The sequence below is a fragment of the Euprymna scolopes genome, chromosome 22 (genome assembly GCF_053919585.1).
Source record: "Euprymna scolopes isolate OS-2025 chromosome 22, ASM5391958v1, whole genome shotgun sequence".
Taxonomy (NCBI): Eukaryota; Metazoa; Mollusca; class Cephalopoda; order Sepiida; family Sepiolidae; genus Euprymna; species Euprymna scolopes.
Window position 1 is genome coordinate 111,531,132 of NC_136503.1, and position 25,753 is coordinate 111,556,884.

At 35.3% G+C, this 25,753-nt stretch overlaps 1 protein-coding gene across 1 annotated transcript in view; it reads left to right on the forward strand.

Moving 5' to 3' along the window:
* Positions 1-25,753, forward strand: part of LOC145243647 (divergent protein kinase domain 2A-like) — a 48,765-nt gene that overhangs the window by 8,282 nt on the left and 14,730 nt on the right. Inside the window, exon 2 of the mRNA XM_080106688.1 lies at positions 11,662-12,323. Within this exon, the coding sequence (XP_079962814.1) occupies positions 11,736-12,323 (588 nt within the window). The 5' untranslated portion in view covers positions 11,662-11,735. The remainder of the gene's footprint in view (positions 1-11,661; positions 12,324-25,753) is intronic.

A 25,753-nucleotide genomic window follows, 5' to 3' on the forward strand; every position in this document is an offset into this window, starting at 1 on the left:
TATTAAAAAATAAAACATAAATCTATTAAAAAATAAAACGTATAAATCTTTTGAAAAAGTAAATAAAATAAAAAAGAACACAATCTGCAAATTGTCAATTAAATAAAGGCTTTTATGGCTTTGTTTTTTGCAGAATTTTTAACATGGAAGTCGTAAATCCGATGAATGTTTATTTTATTACAAATCTTTTTCTTTATAATTAGATTTTGGGGGACATTTTTACTACAGAAAACAAAACGAAAAAATGGTCAAAACACACACACATATATTTCATTAAATAAATTAGACGTTTTTGTCTATTAATTCTGTTTCGTGATCCTTTCCAACTTCCGAATAACGGTCTTCACTTCTGGCAGGAACTAGCTGATGTAATCGCCATATTTGTTATAAGTCTGGGTACATTCCAATCCTTCTGGATTCATCGTCACCTGACTAATCAACATTCCTGTCCCGTGTTTCAATTTAGGAAGATTTTAGTTAACAACACTTCTATACTTGAACAGATATTATACTTGATAATGAACAAAAACTTGAAATGCTAAATGATAATGAACAAAAACTTGATATGCTATGTAGACCCGTGCTAGGGGTCACAAATAAAAGAAACCACAAGTAGTGTAAAGTGTATAAATATGATATGTATTTATCATAAAGAATACAGGAGCCACTTAAGTGGTATAAAAAGAACGTGCTCGTAGCATGCGGTTAAACATGGTATGAATGTCTTCATCTAGACTCTGAAACCAGTGGTATTTATAGGACTGGTAAATTCCACTTAGTTCTCAAATAGAGCTGATTTGTCCCCCCCCTCCCGAACCATTCCCCTGGAATGATCATATAGCTTTTTCCTGGGGTTGATCTCTATCGGGTCAGTCATTTTCCTTTTTCTGGAGGACTGGTGTTATCCGGCTGCTTGTGGTGTTATCAAGTCAAACGTGTCATATATCTTGTCCATTACCTCTTCTTGTTCAGCAGGAGGTTGTCTTTCGTCATCTGTGATATGTTTCCGAATTTGGTTCAAATGTTTCTTGTGAGTAAATCTTTGACCTTCGATAATGTAAACCATCCACCTGATCCTTTTCTGGACCTTTCCTTGTTCCCACATTGTGCTATTATTTTTGTGTACTTGGAAAAATACCTTTTCACCAGGTAAGTACCTCTTTTTCGGAACTATAATATTTGGCAGTTTTACCTGTTTTGGCAAAAGTTTTTCAAAGACTGGCCTAATTTTCCTTGCGAACATTAACTCTGCCATGATGGAGCATTTTCATTTGGTATAATTTGGTAAACTTGTAAAAACTGCTGTAGCGCCTTTTCTGAGGGTGTTCCTTTAGCCTTCTTCAGGACTCTTTTCAGCGTGTCTACAAACCTCTCTGCCTGACCATTCGATCAGGGATGATAGGTTGGTGTCGTTATGTAGTTAACCTGGAAATTCTCGCAGAAGCTTTTAAAATCTGGTGAAGTGAATTGTGTGCCATTGTTTGACACTAGACAATCGACCACACCAAACCTAGCATACAATTCATGAAGAGCATTGATTGTAAAATCCGTAGTTGGACTTTTACATCGAAATACCTCAGTACTTCATTGCATATAGAATAAACTTTGCTGTCGATTCATCTGATTAAATTTTTTGTTTCATTTCTTTGATGAAACTATCTTCTTCAGCCTCCCTTATTATATCTTCCAAAGTTACTGGTAGTTCCTTGATCGTATTACACAGTATTTGTGTATAGTCCGTTTCACTTTTAGTGATGCTATTACTGTGTCTTCCAGCAGTTCCCTTGATTTTGGGATTAATCGCGACAATCCGTCTGCTTGACTTAACTTCACAGATGTAAGAAATTCCATACTGAAATCGTAATTCTAGAGAATGGTCTCTCATCTCTACAGTTTGTTGGCTGTGTAAGTTGGCAGACCTTTTTAAAGCCAAAGATGATTATAATCGGGTTATGGTCAGTTTGTAATTTAAATTTACAACCCTGTAAAAATCGGTAGAATTTTGTAACCCCAAATATGATTCCCAGTGCTTCCTTTTCGATTTGGGGGTAATTCTTCTCAGCAGGCAGTAAAGTTCTTGATGCATGGGCGATCGGGTTAGTGGACCAATCCGGCATTTTGTGTAGAATGCATGCCCTGATCTAAAACTTGCGTCTGTTGCAACAATAATCTTTTGTTCCAGATTGAAATGAGTCAGGAATAAATCTGACATTTATACATCTTTTAACTTAAATGCTGCCTGGCACTCAGGCGTCCAGTCCCATTTTTTGTCCTTTTTTAATAGTACATTCAATTGCGCATGCAATTCATGCATGTTCTTAATGAACTTTTGATAAATCTCTGCAATGTAGTTACATTATGAGGCTCTACCATGTCTTTTATAGCTGTGGACCTGTCTGGATTGGGTTTCCTCCTGCTCTTATCTATTATATTACCTAGGTATTTAATTTGTTCCAAAAAAAATTCGCATTTTACTTCCTTCAATGCAAAGTCGTATTCTTTTCAAACACTTGAAATACATGATCTCTGTGTTCTTCAACATTTTGACCACGCATAAGAATATCATCCAGATAGTCTATTGCGAAATCCAAACTGCTTAGCAAAGTATCGATTACCTGTTAGAAAATTGCAGGCGCTACTTTTATACCAAATGCTAATCTATTGAATTTATAAAGTCTTTTGTGCATTGAGATACACAAAAGTTTCGAGCTATCTACATTTACTGGTATTTGTAGGTACGCCTCACTTAAATCTAATTTGGAAAAAATTTTTGCGCCATTTAATGTAGCGAATATTTCGCCTGGGTTTGGTAGCAGATAGTGATAGTCCTTGGATGCTGCATTCAATCCGGTAGAGAAATCTGCGCATACTCTAATCTTTTTAGATTTTTTTTCACATATATGGTGGGGGCTGCTCACTCACTATAGTTAATAGGGGTCAAAATCCCAGTGTTAACTAGTCTTTCCAATTATTGTTCAATTTTTTCCCTCAAAGCGAATGGTACGCGCTAAGGTTTTTTGAATATTGGTTTTGCTTCATCCAGCAATTCGAATTTAGCTTTTATTTTTATGCAGCATCCAAGCTTTTCAGAGAAAACACTTGGGAAAGATTTTTTGAGATCTCTTTTTAGTTTTTCAGCTTCGGCCGTTAGGTTTTCGACTTTGTGACAAAAATCACTCATTGGCAAGACCTATAATTCAAATTCCTGAATCCAATCAGTCCCAAATAAGTTTGTTTCGTTCCTTAGAATGAACACTTTCAGCTTTTTTGTTGTTCTTTTTAATGACACATTAATAACTACCTTACCCTCAAAATTTCTTTTTTCACCAGTTACCGATCTTGCGACTTTATTTGTCTTTGTCATCATGGGCTTTCCTATTCTCTTCCATGTGTAAAAATTTATAATTGATAAATCCGACCCTGAATCGAGCTACAGTTTCACTTCTTTATTTCTGATTTTCACCATAACATATTTCTTTATGTTCTCTGTTGGTGAAGGGTCCATTTTTGCAGTTTTTACGTAGCTCTGTTTTGATACTTTTGCTCTGCAATATGAGGCCTTGTGCCCTGCTCGCTTGCATAGGTCACATGTTATTTTCGTTTGGTACTGACATGCATTGTACCCATGAGGTCCTCCACATTTGCTACAAGGGGTTCTAGAATTTTGTCTATCCTGATAATTTTGTAAAAGGTTCTTTTTGCCTCTTGGTTGCTAATTGCTGGCAGGCAGGCAGGCGTCCTTTATTTTTGAAGCGTATCTTTTTAATGTGAGCGATACCTGCTTCCTCTATGTTTCGGGAATCTTGCTTCATTGCCACAAACTGCTGATTATCTTCAACCAGTTTCTGATGCATCAAATCAGGGTCTAATTCCACTTCATTTAGAGCACAACGTCTTATATCAGCGTCTTTTGTGGCTATCAAACCTTGTGCGAATATTAGGCATTTGAACTTGTCTGCTGTTAGTGACGACAACTTGAAATCGTCACAGTGCTTATTAACTATAGACGCAAAAGTCGTATAGTCCTGTTTCTCCTTCCGTGTAAGTTTCATGCATTCATAATAGTAGGTAGACATGCTCACACCCGTAACACAAAGGAGGAAAAAAAAACACATAACATCTTGGTCGATGCATTCATGACACAAGCAGAAGTCGAGAGCGTTGAAATTAAGTGTAGTCAATCCAACGGAGACGATAACTTACAAAAATGTTTATAAAAAAAAACTGACCCCTCCTTGTACAAAACTGCCCAGTTGAGGGTGAAGGAATGAATGTTTTTGGCCAATTTTTCAATATTTGTCATCTGAAGGATTGAACTTCAAAATGATACCGATCTTGTGAAGATCCGTCGTGTATGTTAAAAGTTTTTGCAAGACATACAAAGACACATATACAAACACACACACACATTTTGCCTTTTATATATTAGAAGAAAAAGAAATTTGGACCAGATACCAAAACTGGAAACTCACCCTAGTTTGTATACTATACATGAAGGGCTTGTCTGAAAAACTTCAACGAATATGTAATCTGTATGACCTGAGGACCGTATTTAGGAGTGATTCAGTTATCCGGAAACAGCTTGTGAGAGTCAAGCCCCCTACGGAAAAAATCATGACTAAGAACTGTGTATATGAAATTCCATGTAAATGTGGAAAACTGTACCAAAGTGAAACATGTCATCCACTAAAAGTAAGGTTAGAAGAATATCAAAAAGCCGTAATACGTGGAGAGATTGAAAAATCGGGTATAGCTGATTATATCTTGAAGGAAAAGGGAAACCATCTACCAATATGGGACAAAGTAAAAATTATAGAACAGTGGAGAGTAAGTCGGCTCAAAGAAGCATCAAACTGTTCATTATAAATAAGTAAACAATAATATATATAAGTAAACAATACTATATATAAGTACAAGAATTTAATAAAATATGTTAAATAACATTTATTTTTCAGAAAGAAACAAATAAAATGGATTGTCCTTAATCCGCAAAGTTTCGAAAGAAATACTTTCCCTTTCGGCACACACATACACACACACACACACACACATATATACAGTAATAATAATTAGTAATAAATAGTGATAGTTACAACTAGAAATAAAATAGGCTTAAAGCTTTTAAAATATATACTAAAACTGTTCACAAGGACTTGTGATGCAATGGTTAGCGTACTTTTTTTTTTTTTTACATGGTAGTTACCACTTATCAAGGCCCGGAAGCCACTCAGGGATAAGGGTTATTGCAAGTACAGTACGTTAGTGTGGAGATTTGATGAAGTGTTTACTTAAGGGGGCGGTTCATTAGGAATTTGTTAACGTTGGACTTGAAGACATCCAAGTTGTAGTCAGGTGGGAAGCAGGCAGACGCAACAGAGTTCCATAGGCGTGCAGTTCTAAGAAAGAAACTTTGTTCATGGAATCCACGTTTTGATTTAGGCACAGATAAAGAGTGGGGGAAATTTTTCACATAGCGTACTTGGAAAAATCAATTGTAAACGGTTGAAGGTTCAATTCTCAGTGTGGGCCACTGAGAAATACAATTGCTTAGGACCTATACAAAATATAACAGCATGCCAAAAGATAGATTGACTCAAATTGAAACAGATTTTATAATGGAGATAAATAAGGAATATCTGCCTTACTCACGACTAAAATGCTAGTTTTATTTTGGTGTCTTTGACTGCACCCCCCTCCCTTCTTTTTGCTGATGAGGAGACTTTGTTTTTAAAAGACAAAACTTTTGTCAAATTATTGTCAGTATTTATTGTTAATTTAAATAAACTGAACATTGTTTCTGAAAGGATCGTACAATCTAGTTAACTTTGTTTGTTTTTTTCCTTTTGAAACTGATTTTTAATTCAAAATTATGAATCGTTTTACTCGATATATATATATATATATATATATATATATATATATATATATATGGTGCAGCATAAATAATACCTTCTTATTTTTGTTAATACCTAATTGCATATGGTAGTTGATGATTAATACCACCTTTTATTTTTAATTTTAATGAATAAAACTGCATTACGGTAGATTTTCAAAGGCACCAAAACAAAAGTAGCATTTTAGTCGTGAGTAAGGCTGATATTCTTTTTTTATCTCCATTATAAAATCTGTTTCAATTTGAGTCAGTCTATCTTTTGGTATGCTGTTATATTTTGTCTTCTAATTAGAATAATTATTTATCGTTTGTATTACTTTAAAATACTGTGAATCGTTTTACTCAATATTAAAATAGCTGTAGGATATCTATACCTATTGAGTTTATCATATATCTACAGTACAATGAGCATTGTTTTCTTTTAAGTTACTAATGCATTAAAATAAACTTTGCTCTTTAGACTTCAGATGTAATTCCCTCTTGGAAGTTTTTTAACCTTTAAAACTATACAAAAAAAAAATATATATGTATATTTTTGTTCGTTAGAAAACTATTTAGTCAGTAAGTCATTAAATAACCTGCAATCACTGCATCAACTTGCTCTCTCGAATTTATTATAGTACTAATATAATTTAAGGGATCATCAGTTGTTTACCATGAAACACTGTTTCGGGGGATTTAAAAACAAAACAGTATATTACATCATGGCTCCCCAGCAGTGTTGATCAAACACCACCTCCCTTAATCTTAAGAAGAAGAGATGTTACAAATATTAGATCTAGTTTCCTATTCTTAATCAATTTAGCTAACCTATTTGTTATAAAAATGAATTTCTTACCTGTGAGATTCATCTGTTTCCAAATTCAAAATGGATATATTTTTAATTTACCAGACTTGTATTTATAAGATTAGGATTAATCTATTTGACTATTTATCACCCCCACTATGATTAGTATTTTGTATATTTACATTCTTATTTATTGAAAATTAAATATATATATAAAGGTTAAAAATATTTATAAATATATACATTTTTTTTTTAATACATTTTATACATTACTAATATAGTTTTGGATTTCCTTCATTAATATATTCTGGTTAATTTTATACGATTCAAAAGCATCAGGATTACGAACAAATGCTTTATTTAACTGTTTAAATATTTTAGCTTTATCCCCACCTTGTTTTATCATCCTTATTACTAAGCTAGAAACTGGTGGTATAAAATCTATTAATTTTAAAGTAATGCGAGCTATTCTCAAAAACTGACATAATGGTTCCATAAAACATAAAAACAGGGCAGGTAATATCTTTATGCAGCATACAAACTATTTGAAAGGGGAAAGAGTTTCTTTTATCAAATATTTTATAAAGAAAAATCCCATCCTCAGTTTTTATATCTAAATCCAGAAATGTAGCTTGTTCTTTCTTTCTTTCTCTCTCTCTCTCTCTCTCTCTCTCTCTCTCTCTCTCTCTCTCTCTATATATATATATATATATATATATATAAAGTGAAAGTGTGTGTGTCTGTGTACATTTCCCTACGCAATAACTCTGTCAATTTTAAGCCTACTGATTCGAAATTTGATATGCAGGGTACTGAGATTTGAGAAAATCGATGTGATTGGTTTTTGGGCAGAAATTTGTCGATTAAGGGGTCAAAGTTCAACGATTTGACCTTTGAGAACTCTACCAAACTCCTCCTACAATTTTGGATCCAAACACCTGAAATTTTAGATATAGATTCCTTGGACATGGATCTAACTTAATAACATTATTTGAGCCCTAAACAATAAATTTTAAGGGGTCATAATAGGGTTCAAAGTTAAAAAAATTGACCGCTTTTTTTTTTTTTTTCTTTTTTTTTTTTTTTGCTCAGCATACACCTCAAAACACCCGGGCAACACCGGGCTGAAATGCTAATATATATATATATAATATATATATATATATATATAATTAGTAATAAATAGTCATAGTTACAACTAGATATAAAATAGGTTTCAGGCTTCTAAAATATGTACTTAAAACTGTTCACAGGACTTGTGGTGCAGTGGTTAGAGTACTTGGAAAAATCAGTTGTAAAAAGTTGAAGGTTCAATTCTCAGTGTGGGCGACCGTAAAATACAGTTGCTTAGGACCTATATCCAGTTATGGCTGACAGAACAAGAGCATGCTATTCTTGTGAAGTAAATAAAGGGTTCTGTTTGAAATTCCATCCAAATTCTTGAGTTCTACAAGATGCACTTGAAGAAGGTGGGAGGTTACATTGACTGAAACGTTGTGAAAATAACACTCCAGATGAGAACAGTAGTTTGAAGAATCCAAATAATATGAATAATCAATCCTCATCTCAAAAAATTCAGAAACGTAAGACAAATTGATTTATCTCCCTTGTTTTCTCATCACTTTTACTATTTCAAATTATAAAATGGCAGATCGCTAATATCTGTTTTTTTTTTTTTGTAACAGAAATAGTTCTAGCAAATCTTTTTTGTTTATTTCGACGTGACACATAATTACATAATAGTATTTTTTTTTTTTTTTTACTTAAAATGCATTTTTTTTTTATATCAGCTTATAATTATTCTTCTCTAAGACCCTTTATCCAGGCAACACCAGATAAATGTAGCTAGTTTTTGAATAAAGTATGGCACATTTTAAATTAGGGATCTACTTGAGACTCTCTTTAAAAAATACTTACCCGATCCCTAGAATAAACGAGCACCCCCTCTCCTCCGTCAATTAATGTACGCTGGCGGCATTTCCCATCTTGCGTCATTAAGTATCTCATTTATTTCCGCAATCATGTTCTCTCCTCTCCGATTTCAGTTTTCCACTCATCTACGCACCCTTTCATAAAAGTTCCAATAATTCGCTGCTGTAAAATGACTTGTGTTTAATTGATGTTTTACGTCTGAAAATAATAATTGTTCCTCATTTGTTGACTGTAAAATTGTGACCTAGCTGGCGAGGCAGTGTGACCCAGCAATTGATTGGAAGGTTTGTATTCAAATTCAAGGATAGGTTTGCTCACATACCACCCTAGTCTCCATATTTCAGAACACTAGGTGAAAGCTTGCCCTCAAAACAGTGTGCTCTGTTCTTTTTTTTTTTTTTTTTTACTCTTTCACTCCAAACAAGGCGTATTGCCACTTTGTCATAAGAGGCTACTGTTTGGGATCATGTCTAACAATTGTGGGGAGTTGAGTAGCGAGATATCTGTTCACATTACATTTAAACTTCTGCATGTCAGTACAGTCAGGGAAGCAAATAATGAACAAAATCTGGCACTCCGATGGAAGAAACTATTAGAGTAGAAGGCTCTCCAACATCTAGGGACCTCAAGAGTGAAGTGGTGGGATTTTGTTGACTGTTGGGTTGGTTGGATGTATGTCGAAGGGGGAAACAAGTGCTGTGAGTTCATCAGAGCACATTCCATTAATACTTGTAAAACAGGCACAAAGATGCAACATTGCGGTGATGGGACAGAGGTTGAAGCTTGGCTGATAGCGTGGAACCTATTAAATTTGAGACTCTTTTTTGGACTGTGTAAGAGAGAGAGACTAGTGGTAGAAGCACCAGCTCAGATGTAAAGGTGCGTTGGTGAATAGTGGCTTTGTAGAGGTATAGAGTAATTTTCTAGTATGGTAGAGAGCCTACCTTCTTTGCAGCAGCCTTGGCAATGTCTTCAATGTATTTGTCCCAATGCATGTTGCCTGTGAATGTCAAGCTGAGGAGTTTAAAGGATGAATCCTCAGGCAAGCTTTATTAAATATGCCTGTTCGAAAGTAGATAACTGTAGTCTCTGAACATATATACCATTCACTGGACAAAACAGGGGGGGTAGAGCGGTAGCCCTTGATATATCTAAGGCTTTTGACAAGGTATGGTACAATGGTCTTCTAAGAAAAATTAGATCATATGGTGTCACTGGAAGAATACATAATGTAATTAAATTCTTAAGTTAAATCCAAGTTGTCCTCGACGGTCGTACATCTAAACAATATGATATAAATGCGGGTGTACCTCAGGGGTCTATCTTTGGACCTTTATTATTCCTGATATTCATAAATGACCTCCCTGATAAAATTCTTCTGGAAATGGGTATATTTACCGATGACACCACTCTCTATAACAGATATGAGGGGAAAACAAATGAACACATATCTAAAGAAATGGCAGAAACACTAGAGGATGACCTCCAATCTGCAGTGGAACGGGGGCAAAAAATGGATGGTCACATTCAATGCTGCCAAGACTAAGCTTGTTTCCTCCAATAACTACAAGAAACCTTCTCTACCACCAATAGCAATGGTCAAGAACACATTGCCTGAAAGTACATCTTTTAAACTCCTCGGCCTAACGTTTATAGGGAATATGAACTGGAATAGATACATTGAGAGCATTGCCAAGGCTGCTGCAAAGAAGGTGGTCTTTCTCTACCGTGCTAGAAAACTACTTACGCCTGAAAGTATCCTGTACCTCTATAAGGCCACCATTCGCCCATGTATGGAGTATTGTTGTCACGTTTGGGCTGGTGCATTTGCTGCTTATCTCTCACTCCTGGACAGCGTTCAAAAAAGAGTCGCCAACCTGATAGGTCCTGAACTGTCATCTAGGCTTCAGCCTCTGTCCCATAAACGAAATGTTGCATCCCTCTGCCTGTTCTATACAAATACTTTAATGGTGAATGCTCTGACGAACTGCAAGCACTTGTACCGCCTTGACGTGACTACCCCCGACTAACCCAACAAGCTACGAAGTCTCATCCCTTTACAGTAGAGATCCCTAGGTGCAAGAAAGCCTTTTACTCCAATAGTTTCTTCCGCAGAACTGCAAGTCTTTGGAACTCCCTTCCTGGATTCTGCTTTCCCAACTGCAATGATATGCAGAGCTTCAAGTGTAATGTAAACAAACATTTTGCTACTCATCTCCCTTCATAATGCCCCCGCAAATTATGTCCCCGATAGTAGCCGCCTACTTCAAAGTGGCACTGTGCCTTGTTTGGGGTGAAAATAAAAAAATAAAAAAAATATATATATATACCAAAGCTTTATTGTTGATACTTTTGAATGTTTAATCCTCATCAACATTTTATTTCATTTGATTCTTTTTTTTTTTTTAATTTAAATGTTTGCAAATAGGGTCTTCTACCCCCCCCCCCCCCAAAAAAAAATGAATACTTTATTTTTGTTTTCTTCACTTTCCAATGTTTGACTAAAAAAACATTTGGTGCCAGCAAGTTTGCTGTTACTAAAAATCGTCTTAGAATATTCTAGAAGACTTGATCAAAGTCAGTATACAAAATGATCCAGACAAGTCTTTTGTTGAAATATCTCTATCGCTCTTGTTGTGTCTCTCTATATGGCATTTTGTAAGAAGAAAGCCAAAAATAATTAAAGAATAAGTTTGGAGATGCCTCTTGAAGAAGAGACAGGAGTTTTTCTCAAATTCACGGGTTGCCACGATCTTTAAAAAGGGTTTTAAAAAGGGTTTGTGAAACAGTTGACAAAAAGATAAAAATCCAATGACCTCCAAGTATCAATTTTTTCAATTTTAATCCTTTAGCAGTTTTTTTTTTTTTTTTTTTTTTTTTTTTTTTTTTGGATGAAAACCGATTATAAAGTGTTCCACATGACTGAATACTCTATATATCAAATTTCAAGTCATTCGTTCAGTATAATAGGTTGAGAAGTGTCCTCACATACACACATATTCTCACTTTTATAAATTACCTAAAAAAAAATTTTTTTCTCATTTTTCAGTAAAACTAAGTGTGATTGCTGCGATCGAAGATGCAAAGAGAGCCCAATGAAAGGAAACATTTGCCTCGACGTGAATGATGCAACGACAAATCTTCCTCTTTTTCAGGCGGCACAAATTTTTTTTCATTCTCCTCGTTTTTATTCCTGCCCTCTTCTTATTCAAAAAGCTTGACATGGACTTTGCCGAGTTGCAGTACTGTCCTATCTGTTATGGCAACGACTTCTGCCCCCCGATCCTAAATGGCTCCGTTAAACTAACCAGGTTCTCCTCGTGGTCGTTCATCCAGCTCTTCAACTCTAAAAACGTCTTCTTTGCTACCTACGGTCAAAAGAAAGTGGTCCTGAAGAAGCTCGGCCATAATTTTGAGATCCGAAACGCACGAGAAAATATTTGTACTACGGTTTTCAAAAAGGAAAAGGGCTGTAACGTCAGGGAGTCCTTGAAAGTCTTGCTGAATGAATATTATGGCGATGTTGTGGAGACATTTCCTTCGTTAGGCCTTCGTTCTGCGGATATCTTCCAATGCCCATCACAGCGATTGGTCAAGGCCATTTTAGAAAATTACGTGAACCAATTGACGGATCTTGATGAGAGATCCATCACTGGAATGCTAAACTTTATCGCCGTTTCTTTGGTCAACCAAGAACCATTGTTGCTGCAGGTAAGGACATTCTTATTTTAATGGAGCTTTTGTGTCTGCATTTTTGTTATTAAAAGATGGTTGAAATTTATAAAGGTATTTTTTTTTCTGTTGTCTTTTCACTTCTATGTAGCACAATATTACTTTCTGAATATTTATTTGTATTTATTTATTTCATTTAGTCAATTCTGTATTTAAAATACAAATAGCCTGGGTGCCCGGCGTTGCCCGAGTGTTTATAGGTCTATGTTGAGCAAAAATCAAAAAAAGAAAATTTGTAATTGGCAGGCAGGCTCGAACCCGCAACGATGGTTGAAATTTATAAAAGTATGCTATTTTTTTTTCTTCTGTTCCTATGTGGTCAAATCACAATAATAAAAAAAGTATATTGTGATCATGCGCATGTCTTTTCACTACTATGTAGCACAATATTACTTTCTGAATATTTATTTGTATTTATTTAGTTCATTTAGTCAATTCTGTATTTAAAATACAACTAGTCTGGGTGCCCGGCATTTCCCGAGTGTTTATAGGTGTATGTTGAGCAAAAAAAAAAAAGTTGTAGTTGACAGGCAGGCTCGAACCCACGACGTGAAGGCAGAAAAGAACGTGGAGGTGGTGTAAGGGTGTTGATTGAGCAAAAAAAAAAAGGAAAAATTGCTAGCGCAATAAAAAGAAAGGAAAAATTGCTAGCGCAATAAAAAAAAGGAAAAATTGCTAGCGCAATAAAAAAAAAAAGGAAAAATTGCTAGTGCAATAAAAAAAAAGGAAAAATTGCTAGCGCAATAAAAAAAAAGAAAAATTGCTAGTGCAATAAAAAAAAAGGAAAAATTGCTAGCGCAATAAAAAAAAAGAAAAATTGCTAGCGCAATAAAAAAAAAAGGAAAAATTGCTAGCGCAATAAAAAAAAAAGGAAAAATTGCTAGTGCAATAAAAAAAAAGGAAAAATTGCTAGCGCAATAAAAAAAAGAAAAAATTGCTAGCGCAATAAAAAAAAAAAGGAAAAATTGCTAGCGCAATAAAAAAAAAAAGGAAAAATTGCTAGCGCAATAAAAAAAAAAGGAAAAATTGCTAGCGCAATAAAAAAAAAGGAAAAATTGCTAGCGCAATAAAAAAAAGGAAAAATTGCTAGCGCAATAAAAAAAAAGGAAAAATTGCTAGCGCAATAAAAAAAAAGGAAAAATTGCTAGCGCAATAAAAAAAAAGGAAAAATTGCTAGCACAATAAAAAAAAAGGAAAAATTGCTAGCGCAATAAAAAAAAAGGAAAAATTGCTAGCGCAATAAAAAAAAAAAGGAAAAATTGCTAGTGCAATAAAAAAAAAAAAGAAAAATTGCTAGCGCAATAAAAAAAAAAGTGGTAGGCTCGAACCCGTACCGCAACGGAGGAAAAGAAAGTGAAAAAAAAATCATGACTCGTTAGCTGTTGCACCCATCGCCAAACCGGAAGTGACGTAGGTTTAAATTAAGGTTAGACAATCGAAAAGAGGCAGTGGCTTTTGAAAATATTGGTGAAAAATGCGCTCTTTCCCTGTAGAAAAGTGCCCAGTTGAGGGTGAAGGAATTAATGTTTTTGGCCAACTTTTCGATATGTCGTCCAAAGAGTCAAGCTTCAAAATAATACCGATGTTGTGAAAATCCCTCGCCTCTGTCAAAAGTTTTTGTGAGACATACAAACAGTCATACATGCATACATTTAAACAGACAGGTGAGATTTATATTATAGATGGACACTATTTTCATAGAAATGTTTATAAACTCATATTTGCTTTGTGTTATTAGTTTTTCTGTCCAAAAAAAAAAAAAATTTTTTTGCTATGCAGAAAAATATCAGCTTTATCAAACCATATTTGTTGATTAAATATATTTCTTATTTCATGCATTTTTCACGGGTCCTGCTATATAAAAAAAAATGGGGTTTACTTTCTTTACTTCTCCCCTCCCATAAAATAATTATTTTTTGGCCCAGCCCTACTATTCTAAAAAAAAAAAAAAAAAAAAGGAGGCCTGTCTGATTGGTAAAGACGGTTCTCCTTAACCAATCAGAAGACACTCTATTTGTCAGACTGAAAAAAAAAAAAAAAATCTTGTTCTTGCTCTTTCTGAATGTGAAGCCATCCAATCCACAAGTAAGGCAACCTTTCCTCCTCAATTTGAATGTGACTTACTTTGAACGTAAAAGAACTTTATAGTTGGATTTTAAAGCCGCAAACATAATCAGTTTTGCAAGCACTTTTCTTTATTATTGTTTGACTTGTGTGACCTGTGGAAATTCCACAGGGGACTCTTATATGTAATATATTGATGTTGGCATTCTGTAGATGTTCAACGTAAATGGAGACGCTCTGATATTAATGTAGCTCTTTTGTTAAAACTGCAAAAAAAATATAACTAAGCTAGTACAAACGCTCGGCGTAAAGTATGCTTAAATATTATATTTAAGTTCCTACAGATTTCATATATATTATTATAGAGTTAATGTTCTATCGATTTTTATATACTATAAAGTTGCTATTTAAAAAAAAAAAAAAAATATATATATCCATATGACTTAGGTGCATCAGCTTAAACTGAAACCAAAACTTATGGGGAAAAATATGTGTGTGTGTGTGTGTGTGTGTGTGTGTGTGTGTGTGTGTGTATATTAATGAAAACAAAGGGATGTAGTGTTTACCTGATATACACAATGGTAAACTTCAAACTAATATAAATGACAGTATTTATATATAGAAAATGTAATCCCAACCGAACTGGACTACTGCAGTGCACTGCCCAGAAAAAAACAATTTTCATTATTTCAGCTGTTTTGTAAACTTTCCAATCGGATTTTTGAAAACTTTTCAATCGGATTATATGCACCGTCACGCTGGATTTATCTTGGAATACATTCTATCTAAAGAACTATTTTGCATTTTTGATCAACTCGAGAGGAGTTTCATTCAAGCTGAAATATTATGCGCGTTTTTTTTTATATTAGTTTTTTACATATCCAATATTTTTTCATTTTTTTATTTGGCAATTTATAACTACAATAAATTGCGGTTTCACTTACTGCCTTAACTGGCAAATTCTAGCATTGCTACAAATATAATTTGCTGATTTCTTTATGTCCTCTGATGAGAAGAATAACAAGAATAGCATTCTTTGAAACTCCTCGGAATAAGGACTTTGTAAATTGTTTTTTGGAGTATTCAGTCGAACAATAAATTTTGATTGTAAAGTTCAACTTACAGTTTTAATATTCTTTCTCTTATATATATATATATATATATATATATATATATATATATATATATATATATATATATAAACTTGAGTTCCTTCAGCTATAATCGAAACCGAAACCAAAACTTATGAAGAATTCTTGGTAAAATTATTTATGACAAGAAATGGAAGTCCATGACAGTCACTTGGATGTAATGTAAGTGTGACATACAAAATAGATACCCTATTTATATATAGATTTAACAATTCAATACATATATTATCTTTATTTCAGTCTTGTGTGTCTTCTGTACTTTCTTTCAGCGTTTTCCAACTTCGGCAAGTGAGAATTGAAACACTCCCTTTCCAAAACATTCTAGCTCGTATATAACGCCATGTTATTTGACAAGTAGTATAATCAAAGCATTGATTTCAGATTTAACCTTTTGGTGGAATTGCCTAAAATAAAATAAAAGTGATGCATGAATCATAGTTATGATCATGACAATTAGAATCAGTCATTTTTAAGAAAGCATAAAAATGGCGTTAACCCCCCCCTCCCCAATCTAATGGTGGACGTATTAACACATTCCAGTTCATTTTTCTTTTCACCGAAAATGGGCCCAAATTATCGGGAGTGTTCCCACCCACCCCTCTTTCGTTTAATTCCTATCTGAATTTTTATTTTCGAAATTGATGGTTTTTTTTTTTTTGTTTTTTTTTTTGAGAAATAGACTTATTGGGCACTATATTAAATGTTGTACGGCATAATCACGCTACCACACCGGTTCTTGCTAGATCACCGAAGTTAAGCAACTTTGAGCCTGCCCAGTACCAGATGGGCGACAATTAGGAAAGGCTAGGCTCTGTATGTACCTTCTGGGAAGGTTGGGCGTGTGACCAGCACTCTCATCCCGAAAAAAGAACTCCTTGCTTCAAAAGCATCTACAAAAGTTGTGGATGGATGTCCCCCCAGGGACTCAAGGCTATGAATGGATGGATGGATATTAAATTGTTTTTTTTTCATGTCAATACGTAATTAAAGCAAAATAAATAACACAATACCATGGAGCTGTTTCCCGATTATCTATAACATGATCGTTTTCAAGTTCAACATAAACAAATTCATGTTTAGCTGTACTCATAAATAATCAATTTATACCCATTACCGATTATCGATTATCGCAGTAATTCTAAATGAGGAAGAGGGATAGAGGAGATAGGAGATAGAAAGAGGCGATAGGGAGACAGGAGGGGTGAAGAAGATAGAGGCAAAGGAAGATAAAGATAAGGAGAGAAAGAAGGTAGGAATAAGGAGGAGGAGATACCTAACTGCAGATTAAATAGTATTATTACTATGATGATATTTCCTTTTATTTATTATGGATTATTCAGATCTGTAACTTAATAGTTTTATTATTTTCGACTGTTTATAAAGAGAGAGTGATAAAAGCGTGAGTGAAAGACACCATATAAAATAAGACTGATAGGGGTAGGGGGTATAGCAACATACAGTGAGAGTGATAGACAGGAAATTGTAATGGGTGAGTCATTTGGTTAGAAAATTGCAAATTATGAATAAGTATAACACAGTTATTTGCAAATACAGAGCCGTGAGTGAAATGACGTCATGGTAAGGGGAAAAAAAGACTATAAAAAGGAGAGAGAGCATGTTCAAGAAGATGTTCACGTTAGAGACGTGGATGACGTTCAAGAGCACGTTCAAGAAAGTGAACACGTTTAAGACGTCGCATCTATAATGAGAACATGAGGAAATAAATATCTTTGTTACAAATAAAAAGGAGTTGGAGTTCTTTCCTATTCTTTGTCTACTTTGCGACTGAGGTTACAATGTGTTGGGTATCATCAAATAAGTAGAATGATTAAAACAAACACACACGTGATTAAAATATACAGGAAAAAAAACGCTTGGGGAAACAAACGCTTATCTTTGTCATATTTGGCATAACGTTTGCTTTGATGGATGGTTTTTAGAAATTGACTAGCAGGAAGATCCGACGTTGTCCAGGATTGAATGATAATCAACGAAAATTATTTTTTTATGTATAATGGCTTGAATTAAGGTTCAAAATGGAAAAGTCAAGTACCATGGTTTAATTGTGCTCTAAACAGAAACCTCCATTTCACACGGGCCTCTGTCATATCAAAAAAAACTTACTGTTGATTTCATATGTTGGGTCTTTCAGCTTGTGTGGTAATAAAACTTCTCAAATGCACTTGTGATGTTAGACTGTGTAAAGTGTTAACTTTTGTCAAAATCGTCTGCGTCTTCTTTCATTGGATTATTTCGATTATCGATACTTATCAAAGGCATTCCGATACAAAACCTACCTAAGAACTCTGCCAGTCACATGAAGTACCTTCACGTGAAATTTCATAAAAATCGGTTCAGCCATTTTCGAGTTCATAGAGAATGAACTTCCAGACACACAGACAAAGTTCCTTTTATATAATCTATATATAAATGTGAAAATGTTTGTTTGTTTGTGTCTGTGTGTCTGTGTACATTTCCCTACCAAATAACTGTCGATTTTCGGTCTACAGACTCGAGATTTGACAGAACGAGTATTGAAATTTGTGAAAATCTTCAGACAGAAATTTAACTGTCAAAGAGTCAAAAGTTCAACGATTTGACTTTTGAAAACTCTACCAAACTCCTCTGCCAATTTCGGGTCTAAACACGTGAAATTTTAAATGTAGGTTACTTGGACATGGATCAAACTTTTTAATTTGATTTGAGCCCCAAAAAATAAATGTCAAGGGGTCAAAATTAGAGTCAAAGTTAAAATAAATTTGACCTCTGCGGTCTCTTCCAAATTACTCAACCAATTTCTAGTCTAAACATTTGAAATTTTACATAATGAGTATTCAGAGATAGGACAACCTTTTTAATTCGTTTAGGTCGAAAATTAGAGCTGCCAAGGGCCAAAGTTCAAAAGATTTGACTTTTGCGGTGTCTAGTAAATTAGTCAGCCAATTTTGGGTCTAAACATTTGAAATTTATACATAACAGGTATTCAGACATGCGGCAAGCATTTTAATTAGTTTTGGGATGAAAATTCAGCTGCCAAAAGGTCAAAGTTGAAAGAGTTGCCATTTGCAGATTCTACCAAATTCCTCCACCAATTTTGGGTCTAAAGACTTGAAATTTTAGATATAGGTAACATGGGTAAAACTTTTTATTTTGGTTTGAGACGAAAATAATAAATATTAAGGTGTCAAATTGGGGTCAAAATTAAAAAAAAAAAATTGATTTCTGCGGTCTCTACAAAATTACTCGGACAAATTTTGGTCTAAACATTTGAAATCTTACATAAAGTGTATTCACACGTAAGGCAAGTTATGAACAGTACATAGGGCCCAAGCAAAGCTGGGCAGAACTGCTAGTAGTATAAATTTTTAAACTAATCTATCTCTGCCCAGGCCTTTATTTATCCCTCTTTTTCTCCAATCTATCCTAATTAGTTCTTCCCATGTTTGCTTTAGCCTCCCTCTTTTAATTGACCATGCTATTCAAACACTTTCATCCTTTCTTTCAATGTGACCAAACCAACAAAGTCTTCTGTTGTGTACGCATCTCCCTGTACTGTACAGATTTAATCTTCTGTTGAGGTCATTAGACCTAAGTTTGCCTTTAAGATTCTCATTATACATCCATTGTATGATTCCCATCAGTTCTCTCCATGCAACATATATCCTCAACCCTCATTGGCCAAATTTCTCTTCTATAAATAACTAAACTGTGTGCAAGTTCCTGATAAACTTTGATAGTGTTGTTTCTTTTCTTCTTTTTCTGAGATAAAGGAAACCTAATATATAAATTCAACCAGATTATAATGGTTTAAAAAAAAAGTCTCCAATCTAATAGGTCGCACACTATCAACCAAGCTCAAACCTCTGTCCCATCGCTGCAATGTATCATTTCTGTGCTTGTTTTACAAGTGCTTTTTTTTTTTTTTTTTTTTTTTTTTACAAAGGCATCACCACATTATCAAGGCCCAGAGGCCACTCAAGGATAAGGGTTAAAGAGTGTACAGTAGAAATTGGTCAATATAGTAATCATTAGTAATGAAAATTTGGTAAATTTAATAACTTATATGGAACGGCTCATCAAGAACTTATTTACTTTAGACTTGAACACAACCATATTGTAGTCAGCCGGAAAGCAGGAAAACGGAAGACAATTCCACAGGCGTGCAGTTCTAAGAAAGAAGCTTTGTTCATGGAATCTATGTTTAGGTTTAGGCACAGATAAAGAGTGGGGGAAATTATTGATAGTGTTTACAGCTAGACGAGTGTTTCTTGTGAAAGTTTGGCGAGGGGGGACCATAGATTGAAGCTCAGTTGAACACTTTCCATGAAAATAACGATACATCAGAGACAAACTCGCAACATCTCTTCTGTGAGATAGAGGTTGCAAGGAGGAGAAAAGGACATCTCCTACGAGGCTACGAAGTCTATTTTGAACTCTATCAAGGCAGGCCAAGTCCTTTCTAGCAGCTCCTGCCCAGATGTGGCAACAGTATTCCATCCTTGGACGTACCTGGCTCTTATATAGGTAGAGAATAGCATCAGCAGTGAGATATCTACTGGATCGATAGAAAGATCCCACCATTTTTCCAGCGGCCTTGGCAACAGATTTGATATACGTGTTCCATTTAAGATCAGGAGTAATGGTCAAGCCCAGAAGCTTGTCAAAACTTGAGGCCTCCTGAAGACGAGAGCCATTCATTTCAATTGATGACAAATGTGGATTAGAATGTTGATGATGTAAAGAGAGAAGCTTGGTTTTAGATGCATTAAAAGTAACCAGCCACTTCTTTCCCCATTGTACTACGTGCTCAAGATCAGAGGAGAGAGAATTGGAGAGAACTTGGTCGTTTACTGTCTTAGATGTGCTACCATAAATGGTAGTGTCGTCAGCATAAATGTCTACAAATGATGTAAGGATATGATTTGGAAGATCATTAATGTAGATCAAGAAAAGAGTTGGGCCCAGGATGGATCCCTGAGGGACACCGGCATTAATACTGTGAGCTTCTGATTTTTGCCCCTCAACTACTACTCTTATGAACCTATCAGAAAGAAATGATTTAATAATTGAGAAGACTTTTCCAGCTATACCATAGCTAGCGATCATATGAAGTAAACCTTTATGCCATACCCTATCAAAGGCTTTAGATATGTCAAGAGCAATTGCTCTAGAAAGATTGCCACCGTCGAGAGATTTGCTAATCCTATGCGATATAACTGTAAGGACATCTGCTGTAGATCTAGCAGAACGGAAACCATATTGAGTGTCACTAAGAAGGTTATTTTTGTTGAGATGTTTGATTACTTCTGTATTTAACACAGATTCTAGCAACTTACTCATGACGCACAGGAGACTTATTGGCCTGTACTGAGAGGGGGATGAGCGATCACCTGAATTCTTAAATACAGGGCATACTGATGAGATTTTCCAGGGAGATGGGAAACTATTCTCCTTAAGACAACGTTTAAACAGTTTTGTAAGTATGGGCGCTAATTCAGGTTGAAGTTTTTTGAGTACTATAATTGGAATACCGTCAGGGCCAGTTGCTTTACTCGAATCAAGGTTTTTGATTAGCTTGGCAACATCACGTACAGATATACGTATATCACATAGCGTGTTTTCTGATACAGGAGGAAATATTGGGGGTTGGCGGTCTTGGTCGCAAAGGGTAGAATTAGCTGCAAAGTTCTTGACAAAGAGTTTGGCTTTGTCTGATGCTGACGAGATTACCTCAGGTCCATTGATAATAGTTGGGATGGAGCACACGCTTCTGTTCAGGATTCTGTTTGCTATTTGCCAAAACTGGTGGGAACCAAGCTGCTGCTCACCTACTTTGGACTTAACAGATTGAGCATACAACACTCTTGCGTTCCTTATTACTTTCTTACAATGGTTGCTGGCAGTCCTGAAAACGGCTTTAGTTTCCATACATCTATTACGTTTGAAGCAGTGGAAAAAGTGATTTCTGTGCGCAATGGCAGCAGCACATTCTGGAGAGAACCATGGCTGGCTGTTAGGTTTTTGCTGAAACTTTTTAGAGGGTATGAAATGGTCAATACCTACAATTAACCATTCAGTTAGGTCTAATACTATAGAGGACACATCCTTTTTAAACATGGAATGCAGAGGTAGATCAGATATAAATGTACAGAAGCTATCCCAGTCAGCCTTAGTGTATCGATATACTGTACGATGAAGAGGTACGTCTGGGGACTTATTACATTTCATTTTTATCTTAATTGATACAACAGAGTGGTCGGAAGATCCAAGAGGCGACAGAACAGAAACTGAACATAGTTCAGGGCAAGTTGTGAGAAAAAGGTCTAGTAGGCTCGCATACTGGCCGTCATTATCGGGCACACGGGTAGGTTCCTGAACAATCTGAGTGAGGTCATAGGCAATGGAGAAATCATGACAGAACCTCCCCTCATCATCGGTCTTGTTTGAGTGGGTCAACCATTCGACGTTGTGAACATTGAAGTCTCCACATACGTGAATGTTAGCTGAAGGATAAGTAAAAAGGACTTGGTCAATTTTCTCAGATATGCTTTGAAAGATAGTAACTCCGCTGTTGTGGGGGCGATAGAGAGTAAATATAAATGCAGTAGTGTGAGCTAAAGCAACCCGGAAGCACATATAGGGTAAGTTAGGATCTTCCCTGGAGATGTCCCTCCCACATGGAAAGCTATCTTTAATATAGGCACATATTCCATGCCCATGGCGATCTTGGGGGTCAGATTTAGAAGTTAAGTTAGAGTATCCTGTAATTGCAAACTCATCTAGGGAAATAGCCTGTCCAATGCCAGTTTCACTCAAAAATAAAAGGTCTGGTTTAGTCTCCTGTAATTGGGTTTCAACCTCTGGAAGGTTAGAACGAAGACCCCTGATGTTGGAGAAGGAGACATGGTAGTAGGGGTCTACGTTGGAAGTTGGAGAACCGGGTTTAATCGTGTATTTTTTCTTGAAACTTGTCATGATGAAATTTTGGAATTTGTGGACTAGGTCGACAGATTTACTTAGAGCAGGACAGAGAGGGGAAATTAAGAGAGAAAAAGAAACGAAGAATTTTTTTTATTTGTAGCTAATGATAAGGTAAAGCCGTAACAATTACCCACTAGTATGGCATCGAGAGGCCCCACCAGAAGCTACTGCATGGTCCAGAATCCATTCACCAAATGGCAATACAGCAGCCCCAGTACTTTGCACCTGCTGATAGGACAGCCTCCTTAGTGGTTAATCCAAGGTTCGGGTCCCTGACTATCAGGCGGATAACGTCAGCCCAGACAAAACGTTTACCTCCAGCACCCTTACTAGTGACATGGCTACAAGGATAGACATAGAAACAGAAAATTTCCGCCATCTCAGCCAACTGTTCGCAAAAATACTGCCAACCTAGAAAACAGCTTTTTCTTCTCCCTTTGTCCGAAAAATCACTCATTTAAAAAATGAGGACTGAGGGACAAATAAGAAGAAGCGAGAGTAACAGGAGCTGCCGATAACGCATCCACAATGCGTTTTCTACTCTCCATTAAAAAAAAAAAAACAAAAAAAAAACTATTAAGTATTGTACTTAATAAAAGTCCAACAGACGTGTTTAAGGGAAAGTATGGTGATAGATTCCCCTCACACGAACTAAAAATGAGAATAATTCGTAATTTTTGCTATCAACTCGGTAGATAAATAAACATATGTACGAGGAAAAAAAAAAAAAAAAAAAAAAAAAGCTAGCATTTAATAAAACAGAAATACACAAATTAAATACTGAAATAAAATGGAGTTGTTAATATTTTAAATCTAAAATAAAAAGCATGATTGAAATCACTTATCTCAACAAAAACAATTCCGTAACCAAATTGCAAACTGCATTGAAAGAAATTCAGTTAGTAGCGTTCAAAACATTTTTTTTTGAAATTAGCCGTTAAAAGAAAATCGTGATTTTATTCTGAACTTAAGCTAGTAACGTTTTAAGAAGCTTACGATATAAAAGAAAAGGCTGATGGGGGGGGGTTCTTCCGAAAGTAAGTTGGTGCCGTTATAAGTAATTTCGAGGTAAGATGGAAGCCGGTATTGGACTAGAAAAAAGCTAGCATTTAATAAAACAGAAATACACAAATTAAATACTGAAATAAAATGGAGTTGTTAATATTTTAAATCTAAAATAAAAAGCATGATTGAAATCACTTATCTCAACAAAAACAATTCCGTAACCAAATTGCAAACTGCATTGAAAGAAATTCAGTTAGTAGCGTTCAAAACATTTTTTTTTGAAATTAGCCGTTAAAAGAAAATCGTGATTTTATTCTGAACTTAAGCTAGTAACGTTTTAAGAATGATCTGATGAACCCCTAGCACTTGTGCCCCCTTGATGTAAATACTCCTGACTAACCAGACAAGCAATAAAATTCCACCCCTTCATGTTGAGGTCCCAGATGCCTGGGAAGCCTTGTAGTCTGATAGTTGTATACTGCTAGACTTTAGAATTCCTTTCCTGTTTCTTGCTTACCCAACTGTACTAACCTACAGAAGTTTAAATGTAACATGAACAGACATCTTGCTGCTCAACTCCGTACAGCCCCTTATTAGACATGATCCCAAATAGTAGCCCCTTTATGTTCTAAGTGCCAATATGCCTCAGTATGCCTTGTTTGTGGTGGGAAAAGAGTAAAAATGAACTGAATATATCAAGAAAACCTAATATATAAATTCGACCTGATTAATCAACATTTCAGTTGCATGAAAACACAGTCGTCAACAATTTATCATTCTGCCATTTTCAAGTATCCCTCTTGCCCTGTTCATTTCTTGCTAACCTTCCATTGTCATTCCGAACACACTTCAACAATATTCATATGCCTTAATGTAGTATAATAATATAAAAAAAAAATGATGGATGAGAAAGGGGGTGAGGTATGGTTAGGGGGTTATGCTAACACTTGGTCAGGAAAAACAGATGTCCATGAGATTCTGTCCATCAGAAAAATATCTGTTTCAATGAAAGGAAAATCTAAATCTGATAATGAGATTCTTTGGAGCTGGGGAGTTGGGGAGAGAGATTGTTTTTCTAGTTGGTTTGGTAAAAATGGATTTTAAATAACTAATTGTAGGGGGACAAGTACAATAAATTAGATTTTAAAAAAACCTGCTTTGTATCGAGGAAATGTTTTCATTTGGTCCACCTGTTATATTTAAGTGCTAGACCACCAAGTAAGTGATGGGAATTGAACCTTGAAAGATGATACAGTTTTTTTTTTAGGGAAAAGTAATTTGAGTTAAAGAGAAAGAAAAGGGGAAAAAGAGAATTAAAGAGAGATATAGTTATGAAAGAGAAAGAAGAGATTCACAAGAAAAGAGAAAAGAAAAAGAATATGAAATAATGGGAAACAGAAAGGAAAGAGTAATCTTCAAATGACAAAGGAGGAAGAAGTTGATTTAATAAAAAAACTATTGTGTTTTTAGAAATAAGAGATTTTTGGCGTTGAAGAGAACGCACCGCTCTAGGCCCGGGCTTTAAGGGCCAGAAACCCCCAGAAAAACTAAGTTGAAAAGCTCTTGTTCCTAGCTGAGATATTGTCTAAACGAACCTAGTTGTAACAACCTGCATCAGGAAGCGATTAAGAAACCAAAGAACTTAGCTTTCCATATATGAAGTTTATGGTGAAGATTTTTTAAATAAGCACTTGTGTCCCCACGATGTGAACACCCTCGACTGACCCGACAAGCTGCAAAATCCCACCCCCACACTGTAGAGGTCCCTAGATGTAAAAGATCTTTCTACTCCAGTAGTTTCTTCCCCAGAACCGCTAGACTTTGGAATTCCATTCCAGGTCACTGCTTCCCCAACTGTACTGACATGCAGAAGTTCAAGTGCAACATGAACCAACATCTTGCTGCCCAAATCCCTACATAGTACCCCAGTAGTTGTTGCCCCTGATAGTAGCCCCCTATACCTAAGTAGCAATGTGCCTTGTTTGGGGTGAAAATTTAATAAAAAAAAATTTTTTTTAATTATTTTTGTTCATAAGAAATGGTCTCAGAGTTATTTTTGAATTGTTGACTTGAAACACGGTTTGTTACAGCACCGACGCCAAATTGCAGCTGAGATGAGTAGCATACAAGCCATTCATCAGAGCATCTACGAAGGATGAACCCAGCAGCAGCATCTGACAACGAACAGCCAGCTGAAGATAAGAGTTG